At 40.3% G+C, this 16,968-nt stretch overlaps 1 protein-coding gene and 1 non-coding gene across 19 annotated transcripts in view; both read right to left on the bottom strand.

The window, feature by feature from the left end:
* The window catches only part of TEX14 (testis expressed 14, intercellular bridge forming factor), a 28,970-nt gene extending 12,311 nt beyond the window's left edge, over positions 1 to 16,659 (bottom strand). For all 18 annotated transcript variants that reach the window (XR_015703552.1, XR_015703548.1, XR_015703553.1 and 15 more), the window contains exons 1-20: positions 16,488 to 16,659; positions 15,211 to 15,325; positions 14,742 to 14,907; positions 13,837 to 13,973; positions 13,089 to 13,170; positions 12,501 to 12,631; positions 11,553 to 11,666; positions 10,990 to 11,113; positions 9,979 to 10,157; positions 8,637 to 8,788; positions 7,640 to 7,830; positions 7,269 to 7,419; positions 5,624 to 6,609; positions 4,807 to 4,913; positions 3,566 to 3,645; positions 2,733 to 2,999; positions 2,069 to 2,169; positions 1,562 to 1,732; positions 909 to 1,002; positions 109 to 199 (exon numbers count right to left, since the gene is read on the bottom strand). Coding sequence is in view for 12 of the 18 variants with exons in the window: in XM_087752218.1 (XP_087608344.1) it covers positions 109 to 199; positions 909 to 1,002; positions 1,562 to 1,732; positions 2,069 to 2,169; positions 2,733 to 2,999; positions 3,566 to 3,645; positions 4,807 to 4,913; positions 5,624 to 6,609; positions 7,269 to 7,419; positions 7,640 to 7,830; positions 8,637 to 8,788; positions 9,979 to 10,157; positions 10,990 to 11,113; positions 11,553 to 11,666; positions 12,501 to 12,631; positions 13,089 to 13,170; positions 13,837 to 13,973; positions 14,742 to 14,907; positions 15,211 to 15,325; positions 16,488 to 16,659 (3,611 nt within the window). In the remaining 6 variants the exon portion in view is untranslated. The remainder of the gene's footprint in view (positions 1 to 108; positions 200 to 908; positions 1,003 to 1,561; positions 1,733 to 2,068; positions 2,170 to 2,732; positions 3,000 to 3,565; positions 3,646 to 4,806; positions 4,914 to 5,623; positions 6,610 to 7,268; positions 7,420 to 7,639; positions 7,831 to 8,636; positions 8,789 to 9,978; positions 10,158 to 10,989; positions 11,114 to 11,552; positions 11,667 to 12,500; positions 12,632 to 13,088; positions 13,171 to 13,836; positions 13,974 to 14,741; positions 14,908 to 15,210; positions 15,326 to 16,487) is intronic.
* Positions 15,853 to 16,062, bottom strand: LOC148056312 (small nucleolar RNA U3). The gene has a single exon (XR_015703612.1). It is a non-coding gene; the product is annotated as a small nucleolar RNA U3 (small nucleolar RNA).
* Positions 16,660 to 16,968: the final 309 nt, after the last annotated feature.

Below are 16,968 nucleotides of genomic sequence, written 5' to 3' on the forward strand. Positions count from 1 at the left end.
CACTGGCATCTTATTTGACTATTGGATATAGAAGCAGAATTAATAAAGAGAGCACACTTTTATAGCCTAATTTATGCTTGAAGTAACGATGAAAATAAGTCTATCTACCTGGCTACAGGCATATGGCTAAGTTGATTCACTTCTTGCGTGTTATTGCCGGAGTTCTGCGCTGCTGTGCTGCAGAACAGTATTCTTCCTCCTGAATACAAATAACAAATGTTCCCTGTTATTGGGTTTTGCAAGTACAGAAGAAAGTGACACAACCCATTGAACGGGAAATTGCAACTTTATTAAATTTTTTTGTTCTTGTGACCTTTGTTGTTGACAAGAGATGAATGTGTGTTAAACCCACATTTTCATAAACATACCGCAGCTGCCAGACAGTCAACCACTGAAGCACTGGGGAATATCGCAACATTTACAAATTTGAGCTAAGAGAGGCAACAGACTAGAGAAACAACAATGATCCTTCCATTATTCTGCACACACACACAATGTCAGCTCTTACAGGTTTTAAGCTCAAGATCCTTCTAGCAATAAGAAAATTAATGTGTAAATACAATTCTAATTCAGTTTCCAGCACCATAGCAAGTTGCATAAAAAGATTAAACTTAGCCTTACTGTAAAAACAAAAAGGTTGCAAACAAGTTTTGGTTTTTTAGCTGAAATACAGCAAGTACATAATCATCACACTCAACAATATTTCAGAGACTGCAATGCCCAAACCTCATCTTCCAAAATCCCGAGTGTCCTGAACTCTGACTAAAATAACGAGGAATAAGAGACCAAGTGACCCTGAAGAATCAAGCTCCAGCCTTCTGACAGGAGTGCTGCTGACAAACACGTAAATGCAACAAGACTCTGTCTCCCCGACTCAAAAGTACCTTCATAAGAAAGAGCACATTTACCTGAAACCTGAATACCTGATCCTGCATCTTCAGGTAACTGTTTCTGTAAAAATCCTTCACAAGCATCTTCTAATTTGCCCTCAGCATCTGAGGTCTGGAGCAGGGGGAAAAAAAGAAGCAAATTCTATGTCGCACAGGCAAGCTGTGAAGGGTAGGACAACTCTCACAGGATGATGTTCACAATAATCAGAATGGAGAGACAAACTTTTCAAGAGCTTATCAGCAAACAGCATGGATTGGATTTAAAAGTCCATAGAAGAGTTTTGAATCTTCAAGAAATGCATGAAGATTGTTTTAAGACCATTGAGTACTATAATTGATAGAGCTGTGATGGAAAGGCTGAGATTATCAACTGCCTAAACCTTTTCTCAGCCACAAATCATGTAATTTCCCGGTAAACAAATTAAGAAAACATGCTCCTGGTGTTCTGGGAGTCTGGGCATTTGTGGGGTTTTAGTTGCTTGGGTTCCCCCCCCCTGCCCAAGGGGAGTGTGTGTTTTAAAGGAACAGGGTTAGAATTTTCTTACTTTTAGATAATCTTTATTTGTAGATATTATTTCAAAAGAAAAAGAAAACCTGTTATTCTCTCATTTTCTACAGCTTTCCTTCAAATCAAATGGGAGCATAATAAAACCACATGTTGTGTAACTTACATCCAAAGTTCTTGACACAGACTTCATTCCTGTCTTTTCTGCTATTTTTACCTCTAGTTCTGAACTTCCCTGAGTAGTGAGAGAAAGGAAGTAATCAGTATCAGGAGTCGAGAATTCTTCAGACACATCAGGAGATGAATTAAGGGAACAATGTAATTCCCTTGAATGCCTCTGTGAAAGACATCATCATTTGAGATGCTTTCTCCAGTCTCCATTAAAGAATATACATTTTAGTCAATAATGTTAAACAATACTGCATCAAATTGAAATGATGTTTAATTTGACCACTCTGAGTTTCAACCTGTCTCCTGCTCCTTACATTACCTTGATGGTTTATAGAACAAAAAAAAAAAAAAAAAAGAAAAAAAAGAAGGGGGGGATGGTTAGTCAGATCACAACTGAAAAGATCAGCTGTCTTGGTAGCTCAGTGTGCAACATGAAGAGACCAGGCTAAGCTGTTTTACAGATAACTAGCTGCAACTAGATTTCTTGGATTACTATACATACTCTAGAGAGATTCTTAACTTGTTGAGGAAGGACTGAATTCTTATGAATGGTTATTCCAGACTCTGCTTGTTCATCTTGTGATGGCGACTGGCAACTTCTCCCTAGGATGTCAGAACGGAACAAAATTATTAGGCAAAAAATAATATGAAGTGAGTGATCTGAACCACTGATGGAATATCAATGAGAGCAGACAGTAAAACTACATTGTCTGTCAGGAACATGGAGAAAGAATGACATTTAAATGCTCACATCGTTAATCTAGGCATGTGAAGCCTTCCTTGTTTCTTTATCCATGACTATTACAAAAGCACTACCCACTACGCTGCTACAGAAAACACATCTCTGTAGTCCAATTGAGAAAAATAAAATGTGAAAGCATACTCGTGGACTTGAAAGCTTTGGGTGTCCCATGCTGATACATGGTAATCAATGATGATGAAGGGTCCCCAAGCTCACTGGGCGTTACCTCCACCCATTAACATGTAATACTCATCTTAGTCTATTATTTACGTTCACCAATGACTGAGTGATCGACCTGCTTTGGGGGTAAGACTCTGGAAGATAAAATTGACAATTACTGTAACAAAATCACAGAAGCTGAAATCTGCTGGGAGATGGAGAGAGACAAAAAGAGAAGAAATTTTTTTTTGTTTTTCATCCTTACCTCCAGAGCTTCCGAATGCAGACTCCAGATCACTCTCCTCAGATTCAGATCTATCCTCGCTGCCCAGGTGCCAATGCTCAACATTATCACCTGTCTGCCACTGATATCTTTGTTGGTCTTGACTTTTTTGGTTTCTAAGAGTGACATGTTGAAAGGCTTCCTCTATACTCTCTGCTTCACTTTCAGATGTATATTTACTGGCTGGATATGGGGACCCAAGTTCTAGTTGTCCTGAGGCCACTCTTCTGGCCATTTGTTTTACTTCAGCTACATAAAAAGAACAAAATTACCAGTTCACACAACAGAATCTGGACCTTCAGAGCATTCCCTGTGTTTCATCATGTCTGCAGCACTCGAAATGCTAAAGTTATAGCCTGTAAACTCCTTTATCATGAAAAGAGCTAAACACTTCCTTCCATTTTAAGGAAAGCTTAAAACCTGCATAAATTGACACGGACAAGTCTTTACAGGAACAGTATTTGTTAGTCTGCATTCTCTATTATTCATGCCTGTACTGCCATCCACTGGTCACTGCTATACTACCCTTTCTAAATTCATACGCTGTCCCTCCCTTACATCCTCCAAAACAGGGCTAGAAACTCCTTGAGCTTTATAATCAAACCATCCTAATGTGGTTGTGATTATTTTATGCCCTGAATGTGCAAGACACAGGATCCTACTCATTTGGTTTTCATCCAAGAACAGCCTAATAGAGCTTCAGCAATTAAGGCACACAGACCTTTCTTAAGTAACAAAATGTGTTAAGTTTTAATGCACTGCACTGCAGTAAGACTTGCTAATATTAATGCCGAGTTAACACTGATTTTACTTACTCCTCCAATCTGACTGCATCCTCCTTCTCTCCTCACTTATTTTTGTACTGTAAATTTCAGATCTTGATGTTGGATAGCACCTACAATAAGTCATTATGAAATGCATCAAACTCTGTTAATGCACAAGCGTATTGTGTTAAGTATTTCCCAGTCCGTAAAAGACTAGAAGTTGTTTTAATGTCAATTAAAAGGCTGAGAGCACACATGTTTTAAGAACCCAACAGAACTGGCAGATTGAGCTGTCAGAAGCTTAGAAAGCACAGACAGTTATTTAGGTCTATTATAGATTAACCAGACAAGCTGTACATTAAAATCTAAATTTCAAAAGCTGCCAACTGCCTTCAGATGTATCTGTATAAACACTAACAGAAAATGAATGCTATGTAGATGTGTTTTATTCAGGTCAGGAAGGTGATAGTGGACAACTGAAGATACTCAGAACTTCAGACTTGGATAACAACACTCCTACCACCAACCCAGTTCCAATCTAGAGCTCATTCACTTGACCTTCTAACCACATGTCAGCATCTGGCATATTTATGTTCTAACCAAGTCCTTCACCAACAGGTCTTACTGATCCAACAGGGTCATGAATAAACTTAAAAACCGCAACAGTTTTCCTGACTGATTTGACCCAAACATTGAAGGAGGTGCCTGTCCCCATCTTTCCAACTAATAAGGTCCATTAATTTGCACAAGTTTTGCCAGGTACTTGTAACATGTACTTTCCACCCATACTTAGAAATACAAAGGGACGACATTAAAAAGCACACCAAACATAACGAAGTAACGTATGCTCTGTTGTCACTGCGTTTAGCAAGACTGTTCTACTCCCACAGCCCCTAACATAGGTCCTAGTCCTACACCTATGAAAGCCAAGGTATTTCTACTGAGAATTGAATGAGGTTGTGCAGAGAGGAGAACCACCCTTACTAGTAACTTACTACATTGCTCTCCTTAGGCACTGTTACAGTTTCAGACCACTGACCTCCATCAGAGAGGCATTTGGAATCAGTCTGAACACCACTCTTCAAAAGTAACGACCCTGTCGCAGCAGTTACCCTGTCAGCTCTGCAGCTGACAAGGGCTCACAGGAGGGTCCTACTTGGACAGATGGCTTTTGGCTTACTGAAAAAACATTTAATGCCATCCTTGATCCTGGATGTGTCTACTTTTGACAGTGGCTGTATTAAGATGAATCTGATAGAATTAACTCTTTTGTGAATAGGATCAAAACTTACCACCTCTCTTCTTCACTTCCACTTGCTGCAGAATGTGAATCACCTCCTCTCTGACACTGCAAGTTGAACTTTTTTTTGCATCTTACAGATACATGTGGGAGTAAATGCTGAAATGAGTCCAACAAGCCATGATTCAGCACACGTCGGGCATTCTGCTAATTACTAGTTGAGCTGTCTATGAGATATACTAAGAACCAGACCGTGCAAACTTTATTCCCTAGGTTGTATCTTAGTAGCACTGCTCATGAGAAAGGATGACAACTCCAGGCCTCAGCCTAGCAAAAACTCTGCCCTGGATTTATAGCAGGTTTCATACGTATGCAGGCAGACTATCATAACACGTAGTTCCCAGGGGAATGAGTGGACCTAAATGACTCGAGATTATTCCCATAGCAGATATGTACATTAATTTCTCTCTTTCTGTTTGTGCTAAGCATGTTAACTACTTATATTTAATAATGAAAATTATCTAGGAGCCCTTACTAATGACAGCTTAGATCTCCTCAACTAAGTATACAAAAATCTTTCTCCGCTTGCCCTTTTCCTTGACAATCCCATCTCCATTTTAGTACAGGATTTTATTCCCTCCTGAGCCACTGGATGAAGATTCTGCTGGGGGGAGTGGGGAGAAAGAAGAAATAATGCTATTGCACTGCTGAGCTGACTGTTTTCATTCCTATATATAATGAGTATGGTATGCGAATATATTTTAAAAGACCGATTCATCCCTCCTCTCGGACACCATCCATAACTATGTCTCTTTACCTGCTAAGGAATACAGAAGTGATAAACACAGTCACCCCACTCAACACTTTACCTCATGGTCTAGGCTCATTTGATCATCCAAGCTTTTCACCACACTGAAGCTGAGATCATGATGGTTGTTTTCATTTTTACTCTTACTCATCTCATGAAGGCACTTCCACTTTTCCTTTTGAATTGCCTCCATTTCCCTTGCTGTCTTTGAAACAGCTTGGAAACTGCCTCCACCCAAAGCTCCTTGTGCCTGACACGTTATCAGTGGTGGAATATAGTCCCTTGATGGTGGACCTATAGCCTTCCATAAAAAAGTATTAATTCCACAAAAAGGGTTATTGGTGTTTTGGGAAGTATCACCAGATCTGTTCAAGTGTCTTTCTTGACAAATTTGCTTAGAAAGCTGATTCATTCTGATTTCCTGGAGCAGCAGCTTTTGCTTTTCAGTGGCCTCTAAACTGTCCAGTTTCTCCTCTGTTCTGCACAGGGAATCTGCTGCCTGCTGCAACATGCTTTGAGCAATCTTTAAATTAAGGACACATTTGCCAATGTGCTGCTCACTTTGAGACAGACTACTCATTCTTCTCCCAGCATCACCTCTCACCTGTGCCAGCATGCACAGGTCAGAGGCCTCACTTACCCTCTCCTCCTCTTCTGTAGTGTACTCTGTACCCGATTCCGAAAAGCCACCTTCCTCAGAAACTGGCTTTTCCTCACAGTGCGCTCCAGGGGATGCATATAGGTCTCTGAGGGTAGCCTTATCTTCTTCCTTTTGCTGCCTTCTTTCATCCTTTAGAGTTTGACCCAATCCAGCTCCTTCTTCCAGGAAGACTTCATTAAGTTCTGGGTAACTGGCAAAGATCTCATTGATTTCAAAGCTGCAGAGGCTGTCATCCACATCACTAACACCGAGGGTCGCCTGGAGTTCAGAAGCTACATCACGATTTTTGTCCTGTGCAACTGGCTGTAGACTGGTTGATGCTTCTTGGTCCACTAAAGCACTGTTCTCCTCAGGAAAAAGAGAGTCTCTTGGGGCAGTAGAGGTGTCTGAAAAATTAGATTTTAAGTGTTAAGCCGTTTCTCCAGATGCCCATCAAACACACTGCTTCCGTACATTTAGGACTTAACGTCTTTTAGAGATTACATGAGCAGCATTTAACACCTCTGCTGAAAACAGTGTGCCTGAACTTCAAATATTAACCAGACTTGAGTTTACACTAACAATTAGGGTAGTAGCTAGAATCCAAAGCTACTGCTTTTTATTTTCAAACTATGTCATAAAATCTGTAAGTGCTCACATTTTAATTATTTATATTATTATATACTATATATATAAAATACATTTATATAATACATATATATTATTATATATACTAATATATTATACATATTTTATATATTTTATATATTATATAAATATTATATAATAATATTATAATATTAATATATATAATTATAATTATTATAATTATTATAATATTATAATAATTATTATAATATATTATTATATTATATATTATATTATTAAATATATTATTATATTATATATTATATTATTATATTTAATCATATATTATTATAATTATTATAATATTAATATATATAATATAATATAATAATAATATAATTATATATTTATATATATTTTATATACTGAGGAACACACTAAGGGAAGGACACATGACATCTTGCTAGAAGAAACTCACCAGTGTCAGTTATCTCTTTTCCCTGCAATTCCGGTGTTCTCTTCTGGTAGCTAAAAGCTGATGCCAAACAGATGTTCACATCTGCAAAAACAGCAGGCCTTTGTGCTTTTAACAGTTCATCAGCATGACCAGTTTGAGACTTAGCTAAGTCCTGTAATACAAAAAATGGAAAAAAAGACAACTATATTTGACAGTTCAATGCTTCTACCTTCTCTTTTAAGGCAGTTTGCCTCCACAATCAGAAAAGAATACTCAATGTTTAGATTGTGCACAAAAAAGCCTTCCACCTAGATTTCAGCAGAACTTGAATCTGAATGGACACAAGACTCTGCCATTTTATATACATGGAAGGCTACAATCCTGGAAGTCACCTTTAAGTCATTTTTCAGTATATACTGAATGTCCTGAAGGTTCATGGAGCGGTTCTTCTGTTTAGGTTCTAGCCCTGACTTTACAATACCGTAATAGGGCATAGGAAGTCTGACATCTGCTTCTAACTGCTGCCCTGACATTATGAGCTGTTTAATAACAGAGTCTTCAAAACCTTTCCAGGGAGGGGTCTCTGCAAGACATAAATATACACTTTATGTCACAAGCTGTACATCAATGTTAATGAAAATAAAGGAAAAGAAAACAATCAGAGATACTGAAGCATTATTGTCTGCACATTGCCTAATTTACAACTACTGCCAAGAACCAAATGAGCATCCAGTCCAGTCTGGCATCTCCTCCCTATCTTATTTGAACAGTGGATGTTTTAAAGGGAGCTGACAGCAATCTCTAGAGGACAGGTCAACTGTAAACCATGCTCTGGATTCTTCATTACCAACTAGCTAATCAAGGGGTTAATTTTTAGGGTAACTGTTTATCCCATTTCACTGTCAAAGTAGTCAAAGACAATACATAACATAACTTACAGATAATGTATTGTTACTGTTATTACAGATAATGTAATGTGTCTTAGTGATCAAAAAGATGTAAGCTGCACAGGCTCATTCTGCACATTGCAAAGAGTTAACTGAATGTTTTGTTGTCCTCGAATGAAGAAGAAAGATAAACAGCAGAAGAACACCATACACAAAATCGTGTCTCTCTAATACCAACCATTAATCTCATCCTTTAGTTATGCAATTTTAAGTCTTCAGATTACATTTTACAGAAGTTTCCAGTAGTCTTTGCTATTGTCGTTAGCATTTGGGGTTTTTTGCCTGGAGGGTTCCTTTTCCAAGTTAACTCTGTATGAGCCATCACAGCAAGGTTTTATCCAGTCACACAGGGGAATTAAACAGACATGAGGGGGCTGACAATCTGCATTGAAAACATTCAGTGGGCTACCCTAGTGACAAAAGCCTACACCTACAGATGTACCTGTCAAGGCCTCCTGCACTACTGTACAGAAGCTATAAACATCCGATTTGACTGTGACAACTTTTTCAAGGATTACTTCAGGAGAGCACCACTTATACAGCTGGACTGGGACAGGAATACGCGTCAGATCACTGTGTTCTCCACCATCTTTGCTGCATAAAGGGAAAAAAGTTGTAAATTGGGACATACAACACACTCAACTAGAAGGTATGTCTTTTGGAATTAAACACCTGGGTTTGTTATATCTGCTTTTACTTTAAATACCTAAAAGGGCCAGAGTATACCTGCAAATAAAAATGTATAATATTTTCACACCAATAAATGTATTTTGGCACATTACAGCAAAGACTTTCTGGCGCAAGTAACACCTCCTTTAACAAATTTACACTCAAAAAGAAATCAGAGAAAGCTGAAAAAATTTCCCAATAGGAATTTTACAAACAACCCTTTAGCTCTGGCCAGCGTGCTCTGACCATGGACAAAACACAAGAAGGTGCCACCTAGCCTGTCAACATTTATTTTGCGATGTATACGTACGTCTAGAAGACAATTTCCTCCTCACATTTAACTATAGGGTTTTTTGGTTATTCATTTCACAGTAAGCTGTATCTGAAATAGCCAACAAATCGCCAAGATTTATTAACAAATTGAGTTTGCAAGGAGGTTAGCAAGTATCTTTGCTCCTTTTGGGACATTACAATTGGCAAATTTTTGTTTATTATCAATTTTACTCTCTTTCTTTACAGTCTAACCAGCCATTTATTTCCTTTCTAATCAGACTGCACAACAGGAAAGAGGTAAAAAGTGTATATAAGCAATAATTTACCCAGATGAAATGAATGGTGTCCCTCATAAAAGAAATACTCTTTTTGTCACTGGTGCCACTTCATTACTACCAGTTCAATGAGGTGTGGCATCTTCAACCATTTTAGGTAAGCCTCCATAAGCACAAGTTCGGTATAACAAGAGGAGACAAATTATTTCCAGCTCAGCAGCAGAACTAGTTACTCAAAGAGGAATTTCATCTCTGTTCTGTAAGATTAGGTTCTATTTCTCTACGACAGTATTTTTATACTCCAGTAAAGAGCTGCTTCTCTTACTACTTTCTATTTTCAGATACTTGTAACATAGAAACTAAGTTCACCTGAAACTTGCCATACTGCCTGTGGCAAAGTTAATGTACCTGAGCAGTAATAAGTTGGAGTTCTTTACTCCTGTAACTCCATCGCCTGGCTCAGAGGCAGGAGTCCCTAGTCGTCAAGAGGGGCACTTCAGCAGAATTTAGCACTAAATTTGACTTTGTGTTTGCCCCTTTCACAGAAACAGTGAGGAAGTTCTTTACCTCTCTATCATGTATTCCAAGTTGCATAGCTTTGCCTCACCAGAAGAAACAATCTGAATAGCATAGGAGGTAACTGAACGGTGGATAAATCCACGGGAGTGTAGAAAACGCAAAGCATCATTCATTTGAAGCAGCACATGCAAAATCGTCTCCATGTGCAGTACTGGGAATTCTGTATGCTGAAAAAAAACCAGAAGTACCAAATTTGCATTGCAGATCTTTAAAGCTTGATGTAGGGGAAAACTATTATTGTACAGAAGAAGGCAAAGAAAGCAAACATGAAACATACTATAGTAAAAGTCAGATGAATTGCACTTGCTAAATAATATTTGTTCTCAACACCAAACCAACTAATAATACCTTTAAAAGTAATTAGGAAAAAAAATGCATATTGACTATGCTAAAATTCACTCTGAAGCAGAATGAACTCTTAGACTTTCTTGCCTTTGACTGCAATTTCTCCTAATGTATGTCTGCATTCAAACAGTTAAAGAAATAAAATAACAACTCAATTAACTGCAAAAAAAAGAAAAATATTGAATGACAAAAATAAAACACAGATCAGTTGATTAAAAACAAACAAACAAAAAAAAAACCAAAAAACCAACAACAAACCAAAACTCACTACTGAGTTCAAGCCTTTGCTTTTATACATGGGCAGCTGGCAATGTAGTACATGCAAATATTCAAGGGCAAAAGCCGGTTTCGCCACATCTGCAGTATGCAACCACAGGCAGAAGACTAAAAGTTCAATTGAATTTAACAGCAGCCATTTTAATACTGACACCAAACAAGAAAATCAAGGCAGTTGCACCTAAACGTTAACTGAAGCATTTGCCAATTACAAACCTTACCAGCTTACAGAGTATCTGATACTGTGCAATGAAATGGAAACCTGGATACACAGACTGACGATTTTGTCTCGTTCTTTGAGTAAAGATGGTAGATGTAGTTACTAAACTTCTTCCTCTCAATTAATTACTATTTTAAAACCACAAGTATTCCAATTACCCTTTCGTGAAGGATGCTGTACAGAGAACCAAAGTTAACCCTTTCATATACTAAACGGGTTTTCTCCAAGTCACTCGACAGACAAACAGACATCAACTGTAGCAAATGAGGATGACGGAGTTTACTGCAAAGGGAGAGGAAAAAAAAAATTGTAAGGCAAATATGAGATTAAAAGAGTTCTGACCTTCTGGGTGTTTTTATCAACACAATGTGAATGCTTCTAACTTTTCATTAAGCTAACCAAAATTTTAAAAGAACCGTAGATTAGGAGGCATTTAGGAAACAGTGCTTGCTGTCACAACTAGGAGAATCTATAAATAAGCCATCCAAGAAATGTGCGATGAAGCATTCATCTAGACATACGAGAAGAAAGTATGATCTCCTGTATTATCCACTGGGGAGCAAATGGAGTGGGAAGAGACAGGAGAAGACACGTATTTCTCATTTGGAGAGAAAGTGCAACCCCAACCTGACAGTCCTCCCGAGGTCAGTCACATTTCCTCACACCACCGGAGACACCAAAACCCCAGGAGCACTTGTGGCTACTGCACATTCTTTCTTACCTACTATGTTCCTGCTCTGCAATGAGAAGATCAGCTAAGCGTAGTTTACTACAGTTGTGACGGGGCTCAAAGCTGAGTTCCTTCACTGTAACTCTGCTGCCTCCCCACATTAAGCTACAAGGAGAAGAAGAGAAATTTCTACGAGATGCTTTCTGCAGGTTTTTTTTTTCCAGTTATGGGATTACTTACCAACAATTTTGTAATTCTGAAATGCTCTGGTGCTGTCTCCTACTGTTAGTAACATTACTTTGATGATCCTGGCTATAGCATATACTTTTCCAAACGGACAATAAATTCTCATCCTGTTAAAGACTGGATGTAGCAGGAAAGGTTTGCTGTCCAAAGATGCTACCTTCCATAACCCAAGGTAAAGAACAAGGACACTCTAAAACTCCTTTCGCTAAAGGCCGTCAGCTCACTTTGATACAAGCCAGAGCTTTGGGAAGATTAAATCACCGATCTGTCAATTCTCTGGATGCCTCTGAGGCACAACTACTTGCTACACAATGCAAAAGATTAAAAAAAAGGTTCAGTTTGCACTTGCAACTCTCATTTCACCTTAGGTGTGAGCAAGTGGGCTGCAGCCATACATATCCAGAGGCCTGAGGTCTGACCCAACAACACTGAGCAACGTAATCTGTGCAACCCCAGCAACGTATTTCCCACCACAAAAGGAACCAGTACTGAAACACTGCTATCAGTGAATGGGTTAATATTGCTGGAAATGACAACAGCAACCTACGGATACCAAGGGAGTCTAAAGAAGATATTAATCAGTGGACTGCAGAAAACAAGTTGCAAGCAGAAAGCAGTGGATGAATACAGAATAGACAAAAAAAAAACCAAAAACACCAAACTATCCAAACAAAGCATCTGGTACAACAACTTGCTGCTTAATAGTAACAGATACACACTAAGAAGGGCTAAAATCCCTTTGAGTCCACTTACTTTGTCATGATCATGTACGGTCCAACATGGTAGGAAAATGCTGGTTCATCATCTCCCTGAACCACGTCTTTTTCCCCAATAATAGGGAGAGATGCCAAGTACCCTAGATGCCTGCTGCCTGCAAGATAAAACTGAAACACCACTGGGGCATAACCAAAAGGAATATGCAAGAGTTCCCAAGATCCATCACATCTGCTGCAAGCTCACCAAAACCTGGAGCGCAATCGCTGCGATGGAAGCATCAGCCAAAGCATCAAAATGCAATGTTAAGATATCTATGTCAGAAGCTTAACTTTCTAGTGAAACTGAAATAGGAACAGCAGAGAAAGTCATTAAGAACTCCCGCAGCTGACATTTAACAGGAGAGTTTCTTGTTGCCTGTTGCAAAACAGCTTCCCTCTGATAGGGCCTACTAATGTCTAAAGGCCTCAGCATTTGCACTCTCCACAGCTTTTTTCTACTATTTCAGTAGAAATAAGAAGACATTAAAAATTAAAAATAACACAGGTGGGGTAAACTACTGTGAAAAATATGCGATTGAAAAACTGTACTAATATCATTACAAAGCCATTATCCATAGCATCTTACCTTCCCAAAACCAAAGCTGTAAATGTTCTTGGCTGCATTAGCTCCATCTTTTAGTAATCTACCCAGAAGGCTGTCAACATTTCTATGTATCAAAAACATAAGCAATAACAGTAACTAATATGCCAAGGCTTTGATTAAAATACAAAAAGAGAGAGACAAAAATGCAGAAATTCCGCAGCAGCCATGTATTTCAAACGTCGCATTTGACTGGTCCCACACAAAAAGTGTGATGCGGATGCTGAAATTCCAAATTACTGTGCAATTCATTAAAACATTTTAGATACACCGTTACAACGTGTATTTGTTTAAAGCAAGATAGCCAATTAAAAAAAATATATATATAGGCATCCTGCATCACTTTTTGTTCACAAGTATGTATTTTTCCTAACATGTATCTGACATAAAAGCTCTTGAAATGGCTGGAAACACACTCCAAAAGATGTGCAGTGAGCTTAAAAGGTCAAGAAACGAATTACTTCATGTTGCTGCCATTTGAATACTATTAAAATCCAGTACTTCACATTGCCGATTTCAAGAGTAACTCTTAATATACAGATATTCACAACTATCAAGTGTCTATTTGGAACTCTCACAACAGAAATAAAAAGTATCATCATTCCTAACACATATTGGTTTTAAATCTGACATTGTCAAAAAGAAACAAGGACGCGTTCATTTTAAGTGAAAAGAATATGGAAGTAAAAGCCCTTGTAGCTCAATCCCTCAGTACTTGAGAATGTATTCTTACCCTTGAACAAGACCCCCAAACCTAGACGGGCTGCAGACCAGTGCTTTCGATGAGCCAACCTTCCTGAGTAGATCAGAGGGAAAATTTTGAATGGCAGCCTGCATGTGGAATGTACAACGCTGTATAAATTCCAGCATCTAGAGAGGAGGGGGAGGGAAAAAACAACAACAAAATTACTTCAGAACTGCAAGATCAACCATTTTAAATTAGTAAATCACAACTACTGAAAAAATAACTAGTTACTTGCAACATTTAAATAGGCATTTTGAGACATGGATACACAGAAAAACTTGAAGAAAATCAATTACATGAAAACGTAAGAGAAAGCTTACTTCAAACAGTAGATGACTAACTCTCAAGACATTCACTCACTGCAAATTGTAACACCAGGTTTCTTTTTAAGCAGAGTATTGTAATAACAGGAAAAAGAAGTATTATAATCTGCGTTTCAAAACAACATGGCAGTCATGAGTAAGCCTTCTTGATGTTGCATTTCGCTACCATGCTAGCAAAAATGACACATTTGCTGACACTGCTCATGCATGACTGATACACGCTTGAAAACAACTTCAGGTTTACTCCTGAATTGCACATACATGCAAACAAACTGCATACATCAGGGATCGAAAACAAGGGCCTGTCATTCTCCTCACTGCACACTTACACATAAAGGTCCTAACAAGTTACAGACGGACACGCCCCTGCGCCTGAGCAAAACCTTAGTTAAATAATCTGAATCATGAGGACCTCAAAATACCATTACTGATGTTGAAAAATACTGTTCAATAATCATTTAACATGTAAAAGCCAAGAATTTCTCCCTGGAATGCTGGAGTTTCTTCACTTTAGAATGAAGATGCGAGCCCTTACCTAGCACATATTTGACACGTATTACACACACGTACCTGAGCACTGCTTTCTTTTCCAGCTGACATAGCCCAGCACTGAGGACTTTTTCCATTTTTATCGTGTACTCTCAGATCACCTCCTTCATCCAATAACTTGCTAAGAACCCATTGATTTCCTGAGAACGCAGCTGCATGGACTGGGGTGCTTCCATCGTAACAGCGACTAGGGAATGTTAAAGCAGAAATGTTTCAACCTACCCCTGCCACACTCAACCAGCTGTGCCTCTGGGGAAAAAACCAGCATACCTAGAATGTTTATGTACTCCCAAACAACAACATACGCCGTGAAACGAGGAAAATTAGGCACCTACTTACCTCTGAGGATCTTTGGCTAAAATAGCAACACATATCTTAAGCACTTCCTCATTTACATAGGGTGAATATTGGGTATTACATTGACTAAAAACACTAAAAAGATTAAACATTAGTTTCAATTTAAGAATACAAATTTATTTTTACACTTAACTGATTAGCATCTGAGCCATAATCCAACAGCACATCCACTATTTTGCCGAGACCTAGCAATGCAGCAGTGAAGAGCGAAGTTTGGCCCATGGAATTTACAGCATCAACAAAAATACCTACAAGAAAACAAAAGATTATGAGGAGAGTGCCCGGTTCCCCCCCACCCCGAATGAAAGGCAACAGTCCATTAACACTGAAACTGACTGCCATATTCCCTCCGAGATACTGGAAATACGAAAAAATAATGATATGAACAGAAATTGAAAAAAAGAGCAAATGACCTTCCTTGTATCTTTCTATACATACCAGGCACTGCTTGTCCACAAAGTTTTCAAATAAAGGATGTATAAATATCAGAGGCAAAGTAATAACCTGGACAAGCACAGATAACACCAGAGGACTGCAGTAAAAAAAAAAAAAATTAGATTCTTCTAAAGTAGTACTTAAGAGTTTAGAGTTAGACGAGTATTTTGTTACTTTAACCTGTTTTCTTCAAAAATAATGAATTCTACGCTGTATTAAAAAGAAAAAAGGTAGCCTAGAGAAATACAAATCTGAAACCACACGTGCAGGGTGACTTCAGACGCATGTACAAAAACTCGAGCTGCTTTTGGAACCGTTATAAAAAAAAGAAGGGGCACAAACCACTCAGCCCGTGGTCTCTCCCTCCCGGACCCCGGGGGGCCGGGAACGGTCATCAATGGCGAGCGGCTCCTGCACAAGCAGCACCGCCCGCCCGCTTCGCGCTCAGGAGAGACCACCCCGCTCCTCCTCGTGGCTTGTGACGCCGATCAGGTGAGATCACTCTCCTCTAGTGACCAACTACAGAAACGATCCCTGAAAGTATAGTCTTAACCAATCACTCCCCGCGCCCCGGGCCCCACCGCCACGCACCCACCCCTAACACACGGCCACCCCACCCCACCCCGCCGCCCCACGGCGACCCCCCGCGCTCCCGCCCAGCCGCCGCCGCCGCCGCAGCGCGGCCCGGGCCCCGCGGCACCGCTCCAGGCCCCGCGGCACCGCTCGGCGGGGCGGCACCGGGACCCGCCCCCTCATTTGCATCCTCCGCCTCAGACGCCCAATCAGACGCGCCGCTCCCGCACGGGCCGCGCGCGGCTCCGCCTCCTCCGCCCACGCCAGCGCACGCCGCAGGCCCGGGGCTCCGCACGCGACGCGTCCCGCACGCGGGAACGGTCGCGCCGGCAGCGGCAACCGCTCCCGCTGGCACCACAGCGCGTCACGGCCGGGCTCCGCTCCTGCGGCCCCGCCACCTACCGACAAACGGCGTCATCGCCCACACGGCGATTTCTGGGGGCCGAGGAGGCGCCGGACCCCAGGTGCCGCAGAGCCACGGGCAAGCTGCAGCCAACCCACCAGCCTGCGCCGCCTGCAGCGTCCCCCGCAGGCTGTGAAAAGCCTCCTCCTCAGGACCGTTAGGGAATCTCATGGCCTGACTGTTGGACCCATTATTCTTTATCCTATGACACTGTATGAACTTTCTGAAGGTACGTGACGGCGTTCTGCGCAGCCACGGTTGAGCGAGCGCGACTGCAGGACCCCAGCTCACTGCAAGGAGGACAGCCCCCACCCTGAAGATCACGACCTTTGTTTCTCGGAATCTTAAAATCTGTCCGGGAAGGATAAAAGACGCCCCTGGATGACCGAGATAAGGCCGGCACCCCAGCCCCCCTCACACTTCTGGGAAACCCTCCCACGCTATGGCATCATAGATAAGTGACTGCAGCAAGACTGGCTC

This window comes from Nipponia nippon, unplaced genomic scaffold, assembly GCF_047370975.1.
Source record: "Nipponia nippon isolate SJK-2023a ecotype South Korea unplaced genomic scaffold, ASM4737097v1 scaffold_15, whole genome shotgun sequence".
Lineage (NCBI taxonomy): Eukaryota > Metazoa > Chordata > Aves > Pelecaniformes > Threskiornithidae > Nipponia > Nipponia nippon.